Genomic DNA, 20496 nt, shown 5'->3' with positions numbered 1-20496 from the left:
TTTTCAACTTTTTCATGCCAACACCCATGCACCACCCGGTGCCGGAGGGAGACGTCCCCAAATCGTTGTCGGAAACGGACCGAAGAGACTACGACATGAATCAGTACAATCGTGTACTAATCCTTAACGAAGTCCAGCCAAGAGGAAAGCACAACTTCATATTCAAAATGTGCAATCACTCAAACAATTACAAGTATGGCGCCGCTAAGAGATAGCCACTAGGAAAATCACTATCTGGCATGCAGTGCCCAAGTGAGCTCACGACTATTAAAGACCGAATAATAGGGTGTAAGATGTTTTGGAAGCACCGTAGTAACACATATTTAATTTATTCGATGTCAAGTGATTTTTGATGATATGCAGCACAAAACGCCTTCTGGGAATTACGATGGAAACGTATTTAAACGTAATGTTCAATTGAAGCATTATCAATTATCACAAGTAACAGCACCTTTTTCCTGAGCGCAGGCCTGGCACGTACCGTTTATTTCCATGGTATTGTCTGCTTATATACTCTAACACAATGGTACGCGGTTACAGAAGCTGTAGTGATGTTCCCTATGGGCTTTTTACAGGGCCCTAGTGCAATATTTAGGTGCATTTGTAAGGGCACCGTACCAAGTAGCATTAGAACAGTGACCACTGGTCGCAATAGACAATGCTTTACGGCGACTGCCGACGTCCAGGTTTTCATGATATTCCATAAGCGGGGGTAAAACAAATGAATCGCATCACAAGCATAAAATAAAGACATCGTCGCGGCATGCAATGCAAAAACGGGGCGCGCTAGGCGTTTGTGCGTTTCAAAGGCGTCGAACTTCCCAGTCGCGAGCATGGGACAGGTCTTCTTTAACGAGACATCGCGCTTTGTTATGGCACAGGTGCGCCGTAGCATCAACTCCGGGAATGTTCGCTTCCGACACGTTGTGCGCAACACTCCTGCATTTACCCCTCCAGTTTCTATTCTGCTGGCATCGCTGACGATACACTGTGAGCTGAGGTGGTTTCAGTCACTCCCTGGTGACTCCGCAGCCGAGCTGAGATGTTCGGGCGATAGAAACACTGGAGGCTGAAGCAGGAGCCGCGAAGAAGGCAGGGTACCGCTGCACCGCCAAGCGTCGGCCAGCTCCCGGCGTAATGACTCGGAGATATTCCTGCCAAGGAAGACGCAAACTGATTAGGTCGATAAAAAAAACATAACAAGGCACCGTAAAATTACATGACCAGGGCTTTGCGGAATTCGAAAGGAAGGACATACACACTCTTGTTCAACTATCACTTTAGGGAACGGTAGCATACAAACAACTGACGCTAATCCTCTGTTATACTCATTCACTTGCACATTTACAATTCAAAACTGCATTGCGAAGTTTAGCCCCTTCGCCCGCAGGGCAAAGCACTGACAGTGATAACAAGGACTAGCGCTGCGTTTGAACTTCTGGGCTGGCGTACTAGCGATACATGGGTGCGACGTGTTGGCGAGACGTAACTGCTGCTGCTGCTGGCCAGATTGAACAGTGCACTGGCAGGCGCTTCACAAGACTGGCGTAATGGCCTCAGGTGGCGTTGCAGGCGTCGCGCCTCGACAGTGCACGAGATGAGATTGACGGGAAAGCGTCGGCGTTCGTCAGCGCCCAGTACGGTAACGCTAACGTTAATGTACGTTAGCTTGATAACGGTTCGTGCAGCTCAGTGCAGTGCACGGACATAGCAGCTCAACAGGAACGCCAGGGTGCGTTAGCACAGCGCTTATGACAGCAGGCTTTAAGCAGAACGGCGCCCTGGCTTGACGGCAGAGCCGATTGAGGGGAGTGGGACTATGAGCGCACTTGTTTTCCAGGGGCATTACTCACTTGTCGATTTTGCTGCCCAAGGCAATGCACAGTGCACACGGAATGAAACGTGACAGGGAGCGTTCAGCAGAACCCTGCATATGCGCAAGTACTCGAGAGTACCATGTCGTATAGCTATAGGAATCTGGTCACCAAAGGTGATGCGGACTCTGATGTGAATGTACGCGTCAAAATTACGTCGATGTCGCACGAACTGCAGATCGTAGAAACGAAAGAATGCGCATTAGTTAGCCCTAAATTGACGCGTTTCATTACGTGAGCACTGTACGCATGCTTCTCAGCAGACCTCAGAAGAATCGACATTTGGGCAAGTTGGTACTGAGTGAACATCTTAATGGGGTAGCGCAAACGACGACTTCACCAGATTTCCGACTGTTTTTCGAAGCAACTGGCGCGTTTGAGAGCGGCAGGTTTTCCGGAGGGCGTCATCTGCCCAGCAGCAGTAGTTACGCCTCGCCAACATGTCGCACCCGTGTATCGCTAGAACCCCAGCCCAGAATCCCAGCTCGTTAGGTGTGTCAAAGTAGGAGGGTCCACAGGACAATGGCCTGAGAAAAAGCACAAATTATTTCTCATTCAATATGCATATAAACTGCGGCATCGGCTCAGAAATTCAGCAGGCCAATTTCATGTAACGGTTTTCTTTTTTTTTTGCCCTTAACAAGAAAGCAAAATCTGTGGACAGATTAAAAGGAATTTGGGGAGGGCTGCTTCCAGTGATTATAAGAAAGGCTGCACAATTAAGTGTATGTCCCCCTTTGTGCCTTGTAGAATTGGAATTGTTTATCAGCTGCCTCGTTCTGCGGTTACGTTTGCATTGGCTAAACTGGTAGCTCTTTAAACATTAGATTGCCCACGCACAAGCTCGCTAGAAGGTAATGTGTACTCGCGTGTCGCACGGCAATGTTCAGAACACGGATGCGCAGCAATTTTTAAAGATACTATAATTTTTTTTCGTACATGGTAATCTTGTCACAAGGGGTTTTTATTGAGGCCTACCAAATAAGTAAAAAAAGAAAAACGTCTTCTGTAAGCGTGCCTTCCATAGCTCTGTATGACAGTGAATTTTAATTTTTGAACCGCTTAATATTATCGTATAAGATTACACGTCTGGTCGGCCTCGTTTGCTGCTTGTGAATGCATGAAAAATGATGTCCCACGTGGGTGTAGGCGATATCTCTTGAGTATTTGTGTGCTTCCCAATAAAATTAGTGAATTAAGTGAACAAGGTATGTCATTGAAGCAAACGGTTCGGCAATAGTATTTATCTTCATCAGGGTTGTAGCTGACGAGGACAAGTCCAAACGAAGACAAATCATCTTGCCGAAACACTGACTGCAGAAACATTCTTTGTTCTACAACAGTTCATCGTTTCGAGTCTCGCTCTTGCTGTGAACCTATAGTTCTGCACGAATTATTGTCGTTTTCATGCGGTCTCCGTCGTTACGTTAAAGATGGGATATTTTGCAACCTGCCTGCCGTGCCACACTTTCGCAATGCTTCTGTGGTGTTGCATCTGTAGCGATTCAAAGGCAGCAGTGTAACACAACACGGCGTGTGCATGAAACCTTGTGGTATTGAATGCATACGAGAGTGTTTGGCACACGCACCTGCGCAGCCGGCTTTGCCTGCTGGCCCTTCGCTGCTCGGCATCGACGGCACCCGACACGGTGGAGAGCACGGCCGGCAGCGACGACTGCGAGATGTCTAGCGTGAAGCCGTACGAATCGTTGGCCAGCTGCTCGCCCAGCTTGGAGGCCCAGTCATGGCCGACGCTCTGCGCTGCCACCGGGGGCGCTGCCGCCGGTTCGCCGCCTTCCGAGCGCACGTGCGGTGAAGACGCGTCCGCCTGGCTCCTGCAGGGACTGACGACCAGGGCGGGCGCACTGGCGCGTCGCAGTGAATGCACTGACGCGAGCGGCGCATTTAGGGTGTCTAGGGAGATAACCTGCGGGTAGATAGTGCAAGGTATTCGCTCTACCGAGCCTGGTTCGGCACAAGTTCGAGAGTTCCAGCATGCAGCCCTAGCAAACGTCTTTAGAACCCAGGGCCAACGTTCACAAAAAAAAAAAGTTATTACGTTAGACCTGTTCGAGGAGTAGGTGTCAGCCTAGACTTGATCTTATAATCAGCGCAGCTGGCAAAGCAATGACAAGGAGCGCTTGCCAAAGAAAAGTTTTGTCAATACGGCCCCAAGAGTAGAATTTACAAAGCTTTCTGTTCATAAGTCCTCCTCGCGAATTATGCTATTCGTGTTTTACCGGGCAATGCTGTTGACTTAACATGTCGTCACCAAGATTAGGACGGGAAAGTGGAATTTTCTAAGCATCAGCACTCCGTGAGTTGTGAGCTCTTTTTAGGAGGGTTAATTGGAATACTGTAGTTAAACACTTTAAAGTTACCCTAACTTTTGAAGACACCGTCTCCGATGTATTAAGCACAAATTTCGTACTTATACATGGATGGTGTTCTCAAGTGCACTTGTCAATTCGCACATAAACTAACGACTACAGAACTTAGCGGAGGGTCAGTTACACAAGTAAAAGGTTTTTCTTTTGATGAAAGTCCGGGAGGCCATGGAGCCACGTTCGCGTATGAATTCACAATGAAATGAAGCTCCGTCTTCATTTCGGGCAGTTCGGGCAGTTACTGCCATAAAGACAATTTTGGTCGTAAATAATACATGTACCAGAGGTCTAAACACTGTGGGAGGTCATGTCGCCGGCCCATGCAATCTGTGATCAACCTGCATTCGAGCCGCATACTTATAAAGGTTTTCAAGCAAGCATGTTCATAGGCACTCCTCATCGGCATTCGCGGCAGTGTTGGGGGCCGTGGAAGCAGGATGTAGGGAAAGAAGCCCCCGCACTTGTCTATCTGATCATCAGAATGACAATATTAAAAAAGGCATTCAAAGGCTGGTTTTAACAAAGCGCTGTGGGTGGTTTTGAACCTGCAAATTTCCTCCCAACGACTGCGCCACCAGGACATTGTCAGATAGGCGCACAGCGGCTGACGAGGAAGCCATTACTGTGCAGGTTACGTTGAACAGTTCCTCGATGCTACGCGACTAATGGCTAACCAATCAAACGTTACACATATAGGTAGATCTGCAATAGGCGCTCTAATGAGGCTGACCCTTCTATATTTTGCAGCAGTCTAAGACTGGTGGTTTCAAAAGATATGTCCGACATTTGTCAAGTAAAATGTGTAAATCTGCCTACAAAGGTGCCTACATTCACCCATTTTGTCAAACCATATGATCCTTCCCCTTTCCAGTCATAACGCAGGCTTACTCGGAGCTTGAGAAGGTGGTATCAGTCTTCCACAGCTCCATCATGGTTGATTATGTTGTGTCATCAAGTATGCGGGCTGTCGAATGCTCTCGCGGTCGGCTCTATGGCGCAACGTTGAATAGTTCACTAAAACGTAGACCATAAACGCATCATTTTGAAAATAGGATAAGTAGTCGGGAAAGAGAACAATGAGCGAAAGGAAAAAGGAAGCCGTTGGAAAGCCGTTGGAAAGGAAAAAGGAAGACGGAAAGCTGGTGGAACAGGGAGATACAAGAAGCGGCCGATGAACGACAGAATGCATCACGAGAGCATAGCCAGGCAAAAAAGAAAAGAAAACAGGACACATATACAGGAAGAAAAGATCTATGGTTCAAACACTTGGTCAAGCAAAGATTAAAGGTCAAAGTGAACGTTGGTTGTCATGAATACATGAGAAAAAGAAGGCCGCACCTACAATATTCTGGAACCACATAAACTTATTAGGTAGAATGTCTGGAATAATACCATTACATATCCTAAACGAAGACAGAAACAAACTGGAAGGGAACGCGGCATTAAATTACATGCGAAAAATGTCAACCGAATCATTTCGAGGCAATGACGAGGTGGTTTTTGAGAGAAAACACAGCCAGAACAAGAACCACATCGAAAAGGAGCATGTGCTGAGAAATTTCAACTGAAAGAAAGCAGAAGAGAAAATTCCTAAGCGCACAGCCACACTGTTACACGAGGTTCCCGTTACGCTAATTAACGAACTAGGACCAATACGTAAAGAAGCTCAGTTGATAGCAGTAGAAGACAGCTTACAGAATGGGCGAATACCAGACAGTTGGCGACAAAGTAGAAGCGATTTGATTTATAAAGGTCATCCTTTGCCTCAAGCCTTTTTTGGCTTTTAGTCTGTGCCCCCATCATTTTGTACATGCTATAATATACCATAATGCCGAAATATAATGAATGAATGAATGAATGAATGAATGAATGAATGAATGAATGAATGAATGAAACAATGAATTCACTCATACAGACCATCGACATTACATCGATAATATACAGGTTAGCAATGCAGGCGATTAAATGAAAACTGCAAGCATGGGCAGAGAATATTGGCACATTGGCTTGGAACTTCAGAATGGCTTGAGAATCGGTAGGCGCTTGGACGATAGCTTATTTGTGCTTACTCAGTGTATTGAAATATCCATCAAAATAAGGAGACCGTTAATGTGGCTTTTTTAAACATTACCGCAGCACATGAGAACGTGAACCATAACATTTTGTGGGATATTCTGGAAGAAGGGTTAGGCAATGACTATGTACATATTTTGAGGGAAAGTTACCTAAAAATACCGTTTGTGTTGAAAAAACAAATACATATCATATTTTTTGAACTGCAAGTGTCTTTAAGTTCCAGTTGGGTTTCATTTGATCCTTTGAAAAAACGTCGGGGCTTGGACTTGTTGACACGGCTTCATGAAAGAAAAACAGCTCGAAAAACGGGGCAAGAACGAGAGAACAGAACTAGGATTAACGAATTCATCCTTTGGCTCTGGAAAATATATTTGTCTAAAGAACTACTAATGAAAGGATAATGAGCAACACGAGAATAAGGTGAGAGCTGGAGCCAACGTTTCGACATGTGGCCTTCACTTCTTCAAGGCGACATATGATCTCCTGGGCACAATATATATAGGTAGGGTTCTTCTAAAGGGAGAGAAGGTAAGGCGGGTTGGTGAGGTAATGAGCGAGAGTGTGTTAGCGGCAAGATTGTAGAATTGAAAACACAGATATGCACTAGTGATAGGCGGTGCAGGAATTTGAGGCAGTGCCGTGTGTTAGCCGGTTGACGTGTCATTGTAAGTTCCTCTTTTCGTAGAAGGGGCCTGGACGACGGCGAGGGGGGGGGGGGGGCGGTATCGGCTCCGCTGGAGGTTAGTGAACTCTCGTGTCTGACAGAGAGAATAAAAGTTGCCGCAGATGAATGGGGCTCCTGAGAAAAAAATGTGGGGGTGGAAATATATAAACAGACGAACGAAAGGAATGAGTGAAAGCTAAGGGTGGTTGGAGTATTATTGACAATTGAATACCGAAAAAAACTAAGCAGCTCAATGAAAAATAATTAAGTGCTGTTGCCTATGGTTTGAAGTTTAGCATAGCGAATAGATTCTAAAGCTCCCTTTGAAACGTTCATGCTTATTGGTTGCAATGTCTTATGATGATGGATGATGGATGGAACTTATGGATGATGTACGATTCTCTATATTTTCTGTCTCGCGCAGACCGGAAATTTGACTGTAGTATGTAGAGTTTAATTCATCAAAGTTATGACCTGGCTGGTTGAAATGCTCTGCGAGGGCTTCGGGAAGCTTTTTAGGTGTGGCCGCGTGATGTCCGTTTAACCTGACGTTCATTGATTGTCCCGTTTCGTCGATATATTGTTTTTTTACAGAAGGACCATTCGAGCATATAAATTACGTCGTAGCTAGTGCAAGTAAAGCTAGTTTTCACTTCGTGTGTGCAGCTATTTGCAGTGATTTTAATTTTAAGGTCACTTTGAAGGTGCTTGCAGGTTTTGTACCATGCAATGAAAGGATAGTATCTCGTATTGCGGCGCCACTTAAGTTTGACTGATGCGACTACGGTATTCAAATGGTCTTAAATGGGTTTATTATTTTCGCTAGAGACTTTCTTCTGATACTGAATAAAAGAAAATACAAGTTGATGACAACAAAATGAAAACGCCCGTAGTGTTTCCGAAAGCTGGAAAACTTCATTTTTTAAAAATCCGATCTACGGAAAATACGGCTCCGCAGATTCGCAGCGGTGATACCAAAGTTCATTATTTTGGCCCACTTGTCTCTCGCTTGGTTTTCCTTCATGCTTTCATGCTGCCGCCCTTAATGGCGTCCTAGCTCATACCATTCTAACTAGGTTCTAATTTCATTGTTGGCTCTATTATATTGTTACGGGGATATTATATATACAATGAATATATTTACAATGTAAGGCGCAGAACGCTACAGCAATGGTTCAGGAGAGCGCGTGCATACCAGAAGCCACGCCGTTGTCGTCGTCCAAGCACTGACCACAGGATCGCCGCTCGTGACATTACCCGCCGGCGGCATAAGCACCGTCCCGGTGCAATTAGGGCCCCAGCCAAGAGTGGTACGGTTGGACTATGTCACTCGCGATTGTTGCAGAGGCTGACTTTGTATTTATCGGAGCGATTTCATAGGTCACATTAGTGACTTTGCGTACGACACGGTTAGGGCCAGTATAACGGGAGAGGAGTTTTTCGCATAGGCCAACGCGACGTGACGGGAACCACAGCAAGACGAGCGATCCTGGAGGGAAGTTCACCTCCCGGTGTCGGCGGTCATAGAGACATTTTTGATTGAGCTGTGAAGCCCACAAGCGATCGCTGGCAACCTGGCGGGCGATGTCAGCACGGGCAAGAGCATCACAAGCATAGGCAGAGGATGTGTCTGCGTGAGGATGAAGCGTGGTGTCCATAGGAAATAGTGGGTCGTAGCCAAACAGTAGATAAAAAGGTGAGTAGCCAGGTGTCTCGTGACGAGAAGAGTTGTAGGCGAAGGTCACAAAAGGCAAGTGAATGTCCCAGTCTCGGTGGTCCTCAGACACGTACATAGCAAGCATATCTGTGAGAGTAGGGTTGAGGGGTTCAGTAAGGCCGTTTGTCTGTGGATGGTACGCAGTGGTGAACTTGTGATTGGTCGAGCAAGAACGACGAATATCGTCGACTACTTTAGATAGGAAGCAGCGGCCGCGGTCCGTGATTAACTGACGAGGAGCACCGTGGCGCAGGATGACGTCGTGAAGAATGAAATCGACTACATGGGTAGCACAGCTGGTGGGAAGTGCTCGTGTAACAGCGTACCGCGTTGCGTAGTCCGTAGCGACTGCAACCAATCTATTGCCAGTGGTTGACATGGGGGAAAGGCCCTAGAAGATCGAGTCCCACCCGAAAGAAATGGTTCATCAGGGATATCGAGGGGATGAAGGCTGCCAGCAGGCAGTAGGGCAGCAGTCTTGCGTCTCTGGCAGAGGTAACAAGCCGCAACGTACTGTCGCACAGAACGGTAGAGACCAGGCCAAAAGAAGCGCAGACGGATGCGATCATACGTGCGTGATACGCCTAGGTGTCCGGCCGTCGGTGCATCGTGAAGCTGGCGCAAAACGGTAGAGCGAAGATGTGCGGGAACAACAAGCAAGAGCTTAGCGCCGTCAGGCCGGGCGTTGTAGCGGTGTAAGGTGTCGTTGTGGAGCACAAACATCCGTAGGGAAGGGTCAGGGTCTGGTGAGTTGAGACCGTCTATAATAGGCCGCAAAGATGAGTCGCGGCGCTGTTCGTCAGCTATGTGGACGAAGTGTGTAATGGCCAGAACGAAGGTGTCAGGTTCATCTTCCAGTGTATCAGGGGGATCAACCGGGTATCGCGACAAGCAGTCGGCGTCTTGGTGAAGCCGTCCAGATTTGTAGAACACAGAAAAAAGTATTCTTGCAAGCGGATTGCCCAACGGCCAAGGCGACCAGTGGGGTCCTTGAGCGAGGAAAGCCAACAAAGTGCTTGGTAGTCTGTAATGACTGACTGAGAAGTGCCTGGCATAGAGGTACGGTCGGAATTTTGCGATAGCCCAGACGAGAGCTAAGCACTCGCGTTCTGTGATGGATTAATTTTGCTCCGACGGCGACAGAAGGCGGCTTGCATAGGCGACCACGCGGTGGAGGCCGTGCTGCTGTTGTGCAAGGACAGCGCCTATACCGTGGCCACTGGCGTCAGTACGAACGTCCGTGATCGCTGACGGGTCGAAATGTGCTAGAACAGGTGGGTTCGTTAAGATGGCAACGAGCGATGAAAAGGCGTCCGCTTGTTCGCGACCCCACGTGAAAACGACGTCCTTCTTGAGTAAGCCAGTGAGAGGGCGGGACACCTCCGCGAAGTTCTGGACAAAACGACGGAAGTACGAGCACAGGCCAAGAAAACTGCGGACGTCCTTGGCCGACCGTGGAGTAGGGAACTGACTAACCGCGCGGACTTTGTCAGGGTCTGGCTGCACGCCTGCAGCGTCAACAAGGTGACCGAGTACGCATATTTGACGGTGCCCAAAGCGACATTTCTACGAGTTAAGCTGAAGACGAGCACGGCGAAAAACATCAAGGACGGTGGACAGGCGAGTGAGATGGTTTTCAAACGTAGTCGAAAAAACAATAACATCGTCCAGGTAGCAAAGGCATATGAACCACTTGATGCCTCGAAGAAGAGAGTCCACCATGCGCTCGAAAGTAGCACGAGCGTTACACAGGCCAATAGGCATCACTTTAAATTGATAGAGGCCATCAGGAGTCACGAAGGCGGTCTTCTCACGGTCTTGGTCATTCACAGCGATTTGCCAGTATCCTGAGCGCAGGTAGATGGAAGAGAAATATCTGGCGCCGTGCAAGCAGTCCAGTGCGTCATCAATACGCGGGAGAGGATACACATCCTTCTTGGTAATCTGGTTGAAGTGGAGGTAGTCTACACAGAATCTCCAGCTATTGTCCTTCTTTTTCACAAGTACAACGGGCGAGGCCCAAGGACTGCATGAGGGCTCAATGATGCCCTTGCCCAGCATTTTGTCCATTTCCTGTTGGATGACAGCACGCTCTGGAGCTGACACACGGTAAGGCCGTCGGTGAATAGGACCCGCATCGCCGGTATGAATGCGATGTGTGACGACGGAAGTCTGGCCCAGAGGACGGTCGCCAAAGTCAAAGATATCCAGGTAGGAAACCAGCACGCGGCGAAGGGCAGCGGACTGCATATCATGCGGGCGAAGTGGTCGCAGGACGAACCTGACTGCGATGACGGCGGTGAAAAATCCGGTGGAGGTTCTGTGGTCAAGGCAGAAACCGTGTGGCCGGCCAATGAGCGAGTGATATACCGCGAGGGAGAACTTGCGTCGAGAAGCCAAAATTGAGGATAGGGAAAGAGGTACCGTTGTTTGTAACTGTCACCACCGTGTAGGGGAGCGCGACGTTGCGTGTCATTGCGACCTAAGGAATAGAGCAGGCAACGTAGTCGCCGCCGGGTAAGGGCGGAAAGGCTGAAAGCTGGACGTATATCGCGGCTTGCGGAGGCAGTCCAAGAAACTCCACGGAGCGTAGGCGGGGTGGGCCGGCATCGACGTTGTCGGAGCACGAAGGAAGTTCTAGCCGGAGAAGGCCCGCGGAGCAGTCGACAAGGGCAGCGTGTGTGGACAGAAAGTCGATTCCAAGGATGAGGTCATGGGGGCACTGCTTTATAACAGCAAAAAGAACACATGTGTGGCGACCAGAAATGGTGACGCGCGCAGTGCACATTCCAAGCACGGCAGGTGTACTCCCGTCGGCTACTCGGACGGTAGGTGAAGCCGCGGGCGTCAGGACTTTCTGGAGGCAGCGCCGGAGGCTCGAGCTCATTATAGAAATTTGTGCACCGGTATCAACAAGGGCTGTAACTGCCACACCATCAACCAGAACTTCAAGAAGGTTGCATCGGGTATCAGGGACAATCAGAGGATTTTCAGGCCGGGTCGTAAATGCAGCGTCACCTCCGGGGGCTGCACTGGATAGTTTTCCGAGAGGCGGTCAAAGGGAGACCGAGAGCGGCGAGGTTGAGGCGAGCGGGACTGACGGCGCTGGGGCGTTGGTGAGCGGCTGATCCGGTTTTCCCTAGGAGGGCGTTCAGCACTTGAGGTCTCAGGACGGAACGACGGAGCATATGGTGCACGGTCCAGGCGATAAGGGCTTGGTCGATAGGACGTGGGCCAGCGGCAATGGCGGGCGATGTGTCCAATCCAAGATCATGAGAAGCAGATGGGCCGGTCATCAGGTAAACGCCAATCGGCTGGATTTCGATAACGTGGTGTGAAGGTCATGTTCGGTCTTGCAGCAGCGACGACAGGGGCGACCGGGTTGGTAGCAGCATTACCGTTATCAAAGGCGGGTAAAATGCCCATATTCGCCACCTCTTGGTGAACCACGGCCTGAATTTGCGAAATTGTAGCGAGGTTGTTCTTTTGCATACCGTCATAACGCATAACGAGTATACCGTCATAACGGGTGCCATGGCCTCGAGTTCTTGACGGACGATCCTGGTGACGTTTTCTGGAGCTTGCGCTTGCCGAAGCGTGGCTAAACCTTCGCATGAGGACATGGCAGCCGTATTGGGAAGTCGGTTGAAGCGGTGAGTGATGCGTTGACTTTTGGCCTACTCAAAACGACGACATTCAGCGATTACCGACTCTACTGTAGAGCAGTTCTTGCACAGTAGCAGGTTGAATGCGTCATCGGCTATGCCTTTCAGTACATGTCCCACTTTGTACGCTTCAGGCATGTCCTTATCGACCTTGTGGCACAGAGACAACACGTCCTGAATATAGGATATGTACAGCTCTGCGGACATCTGAGCTCGAATTGCGAGTTCCAGCTTGGCTGGTAGTTGTCGTCCGATAGGTCTCCCAAATAGATCGCGTAATTTCTGCTTACAGACGTCCCAACTTGTCAGATCTGCCTCATGCGTCTCGAACCAGAGTAGCGCAGTGCCCCGCAAATAGAAGATGACATTCGCCAGCATTATGGTCGGGTCCCACTTGTTAGTGCGGCTGACGCGCTCATACATTGCCTAGCCATGCATCGACGTCCACGCCGCTTGTGCCGTTGAATGTCCCGGGATCACGAGGGTGCAAGAGAATGACCGGTGACGGGTCTTGCTCACACTGGGTCGCTTGGTCGGTCATTGTGGTGGTAGCAACGCGCCGTCCGCTGCGAAGATCCAGTTCCCGGTGTTGTAGCGAGCTTACCCCGCACGTCCACCAAAGATGTTACGGGGAGATTATATATACAATGGATATATTTACAATGTAAGGCGCACAACGCTACAGCAATGGTTCAGGAGAGCGCGTGCACACCAGAAGCCACGCCGCCGTCGTCGTATCATCCAAGCACCGACCACAGGATCGCCGCTCGTGACAATATACATATCAGTTTACTGATCAGCTAAAACGAAAAGCCCTTGTTCGCTGACCAGCCACTTCACGAAGAAACGCCAGTAGTGAAGGCCCTGAACAGCATACTGTAGCGAAGAGAGCCACTAGTGGGTCCAGCTCTAGTGGGCCCAGCTCTAGTGGGCCCACACGGAGAAAGTAGTGCGACGGCGTTGGAGAGGCTGCTGCAGTACATAGAGACAACCACTCACGAGTTGGGAGGAACGGTGGTGTCGTGTCTGACGAGCAGTTTGGTCGGAAGAGAAGCATTGTCGGCGAGCGTCAAATCTGAGAGTGGCAACAGTTCTAGTTCGGCCCGTGCGCAATGAATGACGGCATTGTGGCGGGAGAGAAAATCCCAGCCGAGGATAACGTCATGGGAGCATAATGAAATTACAATAAATTCAATGGCGTACACAACGTCCGCAATGACAACACGAGCGGTGCACGCCGCTAACGGGTGAATGCACTGTGCGCCGGCTGTGCGGAGGGACAGTCCAGTAAGGGGCATCGTGACTTTCCGAATCAAGCGACAAAATTTTGAGTCCATAACTGACACGGCGGCTCCGCTGTCCAGGAGTGCAGATGTGTGAACACTATCAACAAACACGTCTATCACATTAGTCGGGCTACCCTGAGGACTTTCGCGTTTCGCTGGCGTCGCAGCCCTTGCCTCGTGGACTGCGACGATTAGTTTTCCTCTTCCCGGGCTCCGGGACGGGGCCGCATCGGTGATAGCGAGCGTCGGCGTGGAGAAGGTGAGCGGAGGGTATTAGGCGTTGGGCGGAACGTCGGAGACGATGCCGAAGGGTCGTCGTAACATGGGCGGGCAGAACCCACCATACGACTTGGCGCATACGTTGCAGCGCTAGGTGACTGCACGCAATTACAGTAGCGTGCGACGTGACCTGCGTAGCCGCACGCAAAACAGATAGGCCGGTTGTCAGATGTACGCCACCGATTCGCTGTGGTGGGCCCCGTCCACGTAGGATGACGCGTTGTGCGGGGCAGGCTGGTGATACGGTTGCATGGCTGGCTGTGGTCGGGGCATAGTCAAGACGTCGGCGTAAGTGAGAGGCCCACCTTGAGGAAAGGGGTGGGGCCTGGTGACGACTTCCGCGTAGCTAAGTGGTGCAGCCGGAAGGGATCTTCTGGGGCCTGGCGACGACTTCAGCGTAGCGGAGAGGTGCGGCCGCAGGAGCATGTTGATGGCACTCAGTCAAAATCTCGTTGAGGTTGTGCGCGATGGCGCGGCGGAGCGGGGGTTCAAAACTTGACGTTGGATCTTGTACCGGTGGCGGCTGTGCAAATGCCATCAAGGAGAGCTGGCGTGCAATTTCCTCGCGCACGAAAGCCTTAGTTTCTACCATCAACGCTGACTGATCAGAAATGGCCGTCAAGCCAGCGAGGTGTTCGTCGCGCGATGTAGGGCGATGGGTCAATGACCGCTGCCTGCGTAGCTCCTCGTAACTTCAGGCACAGTGTAATTATCGCTGCCACCGTGCGAGGATTTTTGGTAAGCAGCATGTTGAAGGCATCATCTTCTATGCCTTTCATAACATTCCTGATCTTATCAGACTCCGACATGGTCGCGTTGACTTTCCTGCATAAGTCCAGGATGTCTTCGATGTAACTTGTGAAGGATTCACCTACTTGCTGAGCTCGTTCCCGCAAACGCTGTTCGGCGCGCAGTTTACGAACAGCAGGGCGACCAAAAACATAGACAAAAGACGTCTTGAAGTCTGACCACGTCGGAAAATCCGTTTCATGGTTGTGTATCATAAGCTGGCCACACCCGCTAGGTAGAAGAGCACGTTGCTGAGCTTAGCTGCTTCGTCCCACTTATTGTGGGCACTTACCCGCTCGTAGGTCGTAAGCCAATCCTCAACGTCGGTGTCATCCGCGCCTGTGAAGATAGCAGGGTCCCTGTGGCGAGGCACACCAGAGCACGGTGCCGGTGCAGGGGGAGGCACTTGCTGGGAGGCTTCTTCAGGCATGGTCGTACGGTACGGTGCGGGATCGAAGTTCCAGGTTGCAAGTTTCGAGGGCGCAGCACGCTCCACCATTGGCAAAGGGCTTTATTAGAGTTACAAACATATTCTCTCTACATATAAAATATTCTATGCTCCTTACAAATACTCAACACTGCTTCCTGTTACAATTAAGAAGTCAAGACAGACTAACATTGTCGCAAAAGAATGACCAAGCAATCAAATACATGATCAACCGGAGACCGTCACGCATGACTGTCGCCTGTACGAGAAAAAGAAAAATCACCTGCAGCTCCAGGCTCGGCTCTGACCGATCGAGCAGCACTACGGGCGGCCAGCTTGCCCCTTCGGCGGCCAGGCTGCACGAGCTGCGGCCCAGGTCCCCGCGGGGGTCGTCCAGGGCCTGCTGCAGCCCGTGGCAGGAGAGGAAGCCGCGCGGCAGAGGCGGCGGCGGCGCCTTGCAGCTGGTGGCGGCCGACAGGGCGCCCGGGCAGCGAGGCGTCGAGCCCCGACGCACGCTGCAGCCGACGCTCGTTCTGCGAGAGTCGCCCGCGCTGTCCGCCTTGCGATGGGAGAAGAGGAGGCGTTGCGCGGCCGGGTTGTGCAACACGCTGCCGGTGGATGCCGAGAGTAGGCACGACTCGGAGAAGCAGGCCGACTTGTGGCGGCTGGGAAGAACACGGCGCTGTCAGACTCAGTGACGAAACTTCAGCTTACCGTGGGTTCAAAGAAGCCACCAACGAAATTCGGAAATGGTAGCGTGCCTTAATATCTTAAAAAAATGGCAAACTCGGCCGTAATGCAGTTCCACTCAACATGAAAGCTGGCGAAGTGCGGAGCAGTGATTCGCCGGTGTTCCCTTTGTGTTCATGTCGTTTTATCCTGTGTTTATCTTGTGTTTAGCTATTCTTTTCACGATGTTGGGATTAGCTTGTCGGCGCCGGCGAGCAACTTCAGATTCTCGGGCGCGCACCACTTGACCAGGTCTGCGTCGGCGCTGTCTTTCTAGGGCGAGTGCCTGTTGTCGCTCCAAGTGTGCTTGCTTCTCGGCGTCCATGGCGGGAAAGAGCGTCCCGGAGCGCGGGATAGGGTCGCCTAGATGGCCCTAACAAAAATAGCCAAATGATCCCAAAAATGTAGCCCAAAGATAGCCAGACCCAAATATTTTGGTGACCCAAAAGTAGCCCAAAACATAGCCAAACGTTTGATGATGTTCTGCAGGTGTCTTATAGATGGTGCAGAATGGTTCACCGCGTATTTACGGCTCCAAAATTACTTCCACCGCATGCAACCAGCACAACAGTGGCCTCAAGATCTGCGTAAAGAATTCTAGTGAGAGCTGCCACTCGGACGTGGATTTGGACACCGCTTATTGTTACGACCCGAAGGATTTCGTTTCCGATTGATTCATGACGCTATCAGTATTTACTGAGCCATGTTGTGAGCTAACTTTAGTTCACGCCTCGCTTTACTCGAGGAATTTTTCTACAAGTGTCGGACAAAATACTGCCAGGTCCAGCCTCTAGGATCACCTTCGGCTGGTCACGATTGAGTGCCCAAGAGGCGGCCCGAGCTCAATGCATTTTAGAATAGTGATGCCTTTCCTAAGCATGATTAAAAAAATAAGCATGTTATTTCTATCCCTCGCTCTCTCTTTCTCTTTCTCAATTTTGTATTATTTACTCGAAAGCAGCTTGACGCTAAGTTAGCAAATGCTACCGCTTAGAGGCACACTGGACTCTGGAGAAAACTTGAAACCTCGCATTTTCCTCGTGCGAAGAAGGGACAGTTGTGACTGCAATTCGCCTTTGAGTCCAAAAATGGAACGACCTGCTGGCCCGTAGCAGCAGAGGTGAAATAAAGTTTACAGTTTCAATTGCCACCTAGTATTACGGCGCTGGCAATAACCCAGGTGGTATTAGTATCGAAGCGTTGAACTGTGCAATTTTTCAACAGGGATTCCCTGGCAAGATTCGTGCAATCTGAAAACGTGTGCGTAAGTTTCTGTGAATGCAGGCACGAATGCGTGTGTTGCCAAATTTCCGAAGGGGGGCTGTGTATACCTTACCTTCAGTGTGACTTGAAAAAAAAATAAAGAAATGTAATTCCACTGGGGAATATACGCGCGCGGCGACGATGTTACCGTGTTTGAACTTTAGACGCAACCTCACAACGACGACCACGACCACGCTAGAAATGCGCTTGGAGTCCCCATATAGTTGCTATCGCAATAAAAGGAAATACCTCTTGCTCAGTTACCTGTTATTTTATCATAGACAACCACTTTTGTTAAACCTAGTGAAAGCATTCTCACGTTCCTAAAATACTCATTTTACGGGTGGTCAGCCCGCCGGTGCAGACAACAGTAAAGGAAACGAGCCCGCGCACTCTGATAACCCGTTCTTCGCGAACACAATCGGCTCGACCTGGCTGGCGCACCCTCCGTTACCGTCACTACGTCAGACTAACTGAAAATGGCGCACCTGCGTTCTTACTTCTGCAAAAAGGAAACGCAATAAATATCCTATAGCGCATTCGATTATCTTTTCTTGAATAAAGCCGGTGGGCCGGCGATATCTGTGTGTTTCTTAAGATTGAAAGGGCAAGAGGGGACGAAACAGCAGCGGTCCTCCACGCGCACCGTGCCGTGGCTACCGATCTTGAGATAACGGCAGACGACGAGCGAGTACGAAGTGCGACAGTGCGCCCGTGCCTGTGCCGAAGTTCGTGATCATGTGGGAGCCTCACGCAAGACCTTCACGCTACCTTAAAACATTCTCATTCTCAACTGAAATATTTTAAATTCTGAATGGCTTTATGCTTTGCAGAGGCAATAGCTGCCTTCGAATGCGGAATGAATTTCGGCCATATTGTAATAGAGTAATACCTTTGCCGAATTTCTTACTCCATTCCAAACCAACGCACCACCAGACGCTCTTAAAACCAAATATGCGCATAAAGTACAATTTACCTTTGAAAGAGGGGTCCTTCTCCAACTCCTTCTTATGTGCACGGCTATATTTCTCCCACTTGCCCATGCTTAGTTTTGAGAACGGTTTTCTTACTGAACCACGTGTGAAGCGGCAGCAGATGGCGCCGAAACCAAAACAAAAACAGAGCGTAGCCTGGAAAGACATGTAAACACGCCAGCGCCATCCACTCAGCGCCGACATTGCCTAAAAACACAGCCTTCGAGATTGCCTACATAACTTTTTCGCAGCAATGAGCTTTGGGTTTTCATAAACCGGCGTTCCCAAATTTTGTCAGTGCTTACGTCCTTAATACAAAAATAGCCCAAATATAGCCATGTAGCCAACTCGGAATTTTCGACGCCAAGTCGCGTAAAAAGTAGCCCAATTTGGCTAGTAATACCCCAATCTGGCAACCCTAGCGCGGATGGATCGATGGATGGATGGATGAGGCTGAACCCTTTAAACTGGGCGGTGGCATACGCCACCTAGCCATGACGCTTAACATTTTGTACTTTGTGGTGGGTGAAATTTCACGCCTGCCTTGATTTTATCCACCAGTCAGATAACCTCCGTTTGGCTATTTCTACCCGCTTAAAGTCTATTTTGCCTTCTCTGTCCCTAAACCCCAATGCATTGAAAAAATCAGCCCCGTTGCTTTGCACTGTAGGGTTAAGGCCTTTACAAAAAAGTATGAGGTGTTCAGCCGTTTCCTCTTCTTCTCCACACGCTCAGCACAACGTGTCTATACCTTGGTACTTGACTCGGTACATCTTAGTCCGCAATACTCTCGTTCTGGCTTCAAACAACAAAGAGCTTCCCCTAGAATTATCGTAGATATTTTCCTTGGCAATTTCTTGCTTGAAAGTTCGGTATGTGCCCAGTGCTGATTTCGTCTGCATCCCTGTTTTCCACAGACCCCTCTCTGTTTCCTTAACGTTTTTCTTCACCGCTGTTTCCTGGTTTGCACCCCTCCTGCAGCCCAAATATTTGATTGACAGTTTTCTGGTCAGCTTACTCCATTTTGTATCAACATTCCTCATGTACAAATAACTGAAAACTCTCCTTGCCCACCGCTTTTCTGCCATTTCTCTCAATCGCTCCTCAAATTCTATCTTGCTGCTGGCTTCCCTGCCCTCGAATGACGGTCATCCCATGTCACTCTGTACCCCCTGAATTGGTGTATTTTCATGTGCTCCCAGAGCCAGTCTACCTACCTCTCGCTGCTTAACTTCCAACCTTCCTCGAACCTCTGATCTCATGCACAGGACCGCGTTGCCGAAAGTCAAACTAGGGACCATCACCCCTTTCCAAATCCCTCTCACCACTTCGTACCTATTGTAATTCCTCAGTGCCCTATTTTTCATCACAGCTGCATTTCTGCTACCTTTAGCCGTCACATATTTTTCATGTTCCGTTAGGTACTCAGCCCCATTGTTTATCCACACTCCAAGATATTCGTACTTATCCACCAGTCCACCACCTCCAGCGTAACCTCCTGCATCCTAGGCTCGCTGCCCTGATTATCATTAAAAGACATGACTGCCGATTTTTCTTTACTAAACTTCAAACCTAAGCTATCTCCCTCTTTACCAGAGATGTCCATTAATCTCTGCAAGTCTTCCTTTTTTGTCAGCCATAAGTACAATGTCATCCGCATACATCAGTCCTGGTAATGACTGTTTAATCCATTCTCTTTGCTTGAAATAGGAAAGGTTGAAGCCAAGTCCGCTCCTCTCTAATTTGTTCTCTAATCCTTGTATATACAGCGTGAACAACCGAGGTGACAGAGGGCACCCCTGCCTAAGCCCCTGCTGTATCTCTATAGGCCCAAATACCTTGTTTTCCCATTTAATAAGCACCATGTTACGTTTACAGATATCTTTTAAAAGTTTTCTTACTCCATCTTCCACATCTAGAGTGCCCAGTATGTCCCGCTAATCCTTTTGGATTACACTGTCATAGGCTCCCTTGATATCCAGAAATGCAAGCCATAGGGGCCTGTGTTCCTTTTCTGCTATTTCAATACACTGTGTCAATGAGAACAGATTATCTTCTAACCTCCTTCGTTTCCGGAACCCATTTTGTAGTTCCCCCAGGACCTCCTCGCTCTCCACCCATGCCTGCAGTCTGTCCTTTATAATCTGCATCACCACCCTGTAAACCACTGACGTCACTGTTATGGGACGGTAGTTGTTTATGTCGGCTTTGTCCCCCTTTCCCTTATATATCATGCTCATCCTGCTCAGTCTCCACCCGTCGGGGGCTTTACCGTCCATTATCATTTTGCTCACTGCCTCTCTTAATGCTTTCTTAGATTTTGGGCCCAATGTCTTTATCAACATAATTGGGATGCCATCAGGACC

The 20496-nt window shown here is 49.5% G+C and overlaps 1 protein-coding gene across 1 annotated transcript in view; it reads right to left on the bottom strand.

Annotated features, from left to right (window-relative positions):
- Window positions 1-338: 338 nt before the first annotated feature.
- LOC119461790 (uncharacterized) overlaps window positions 339-20496 on the bottom strand; it is a 28673-nt gene continuing 8515 nt past the window's right edge. The window contains exons 4-6 of the mRNA XM_037723170.2: window positions 15448-15829; window positions 3464-3801; window positions 339-1154 (exon numbers count right to left, since the gene is read on the bottom strand). Of these exons, the coding sequence (XP_037579098.1) occupies window positions 1007-1154; window positions 3464-3801; window positions 15448-15829 (868 nt within the window). The 3' untranslated portion in view covers window positions 339-1006. The remainder of the gene's footprint in view (window positions 1155-3463; window positions 3802-15447; window positions 15830-20496) is intronic.

Source organism: Dermacentor silvarum, chromosome 8 (genome assembly GCF_013339745.2).
Source record: "Dermacentor silvarum isolate Dsil-2018 chromosome 8, BIME_Dsil_1.4, whole genome shotgun sequence".
NCBI lineage: Eukaryota > Metazoa > Arthropoda > Arachnida > Ixodida > Ixodidae > Dermacentor > Dermacentor silvarum.
The sequence above is the reverse complement of the archived record's forward strand: the minus strand, read 5'-3'. Positions and strand labels throughout refer to the sequence as shown.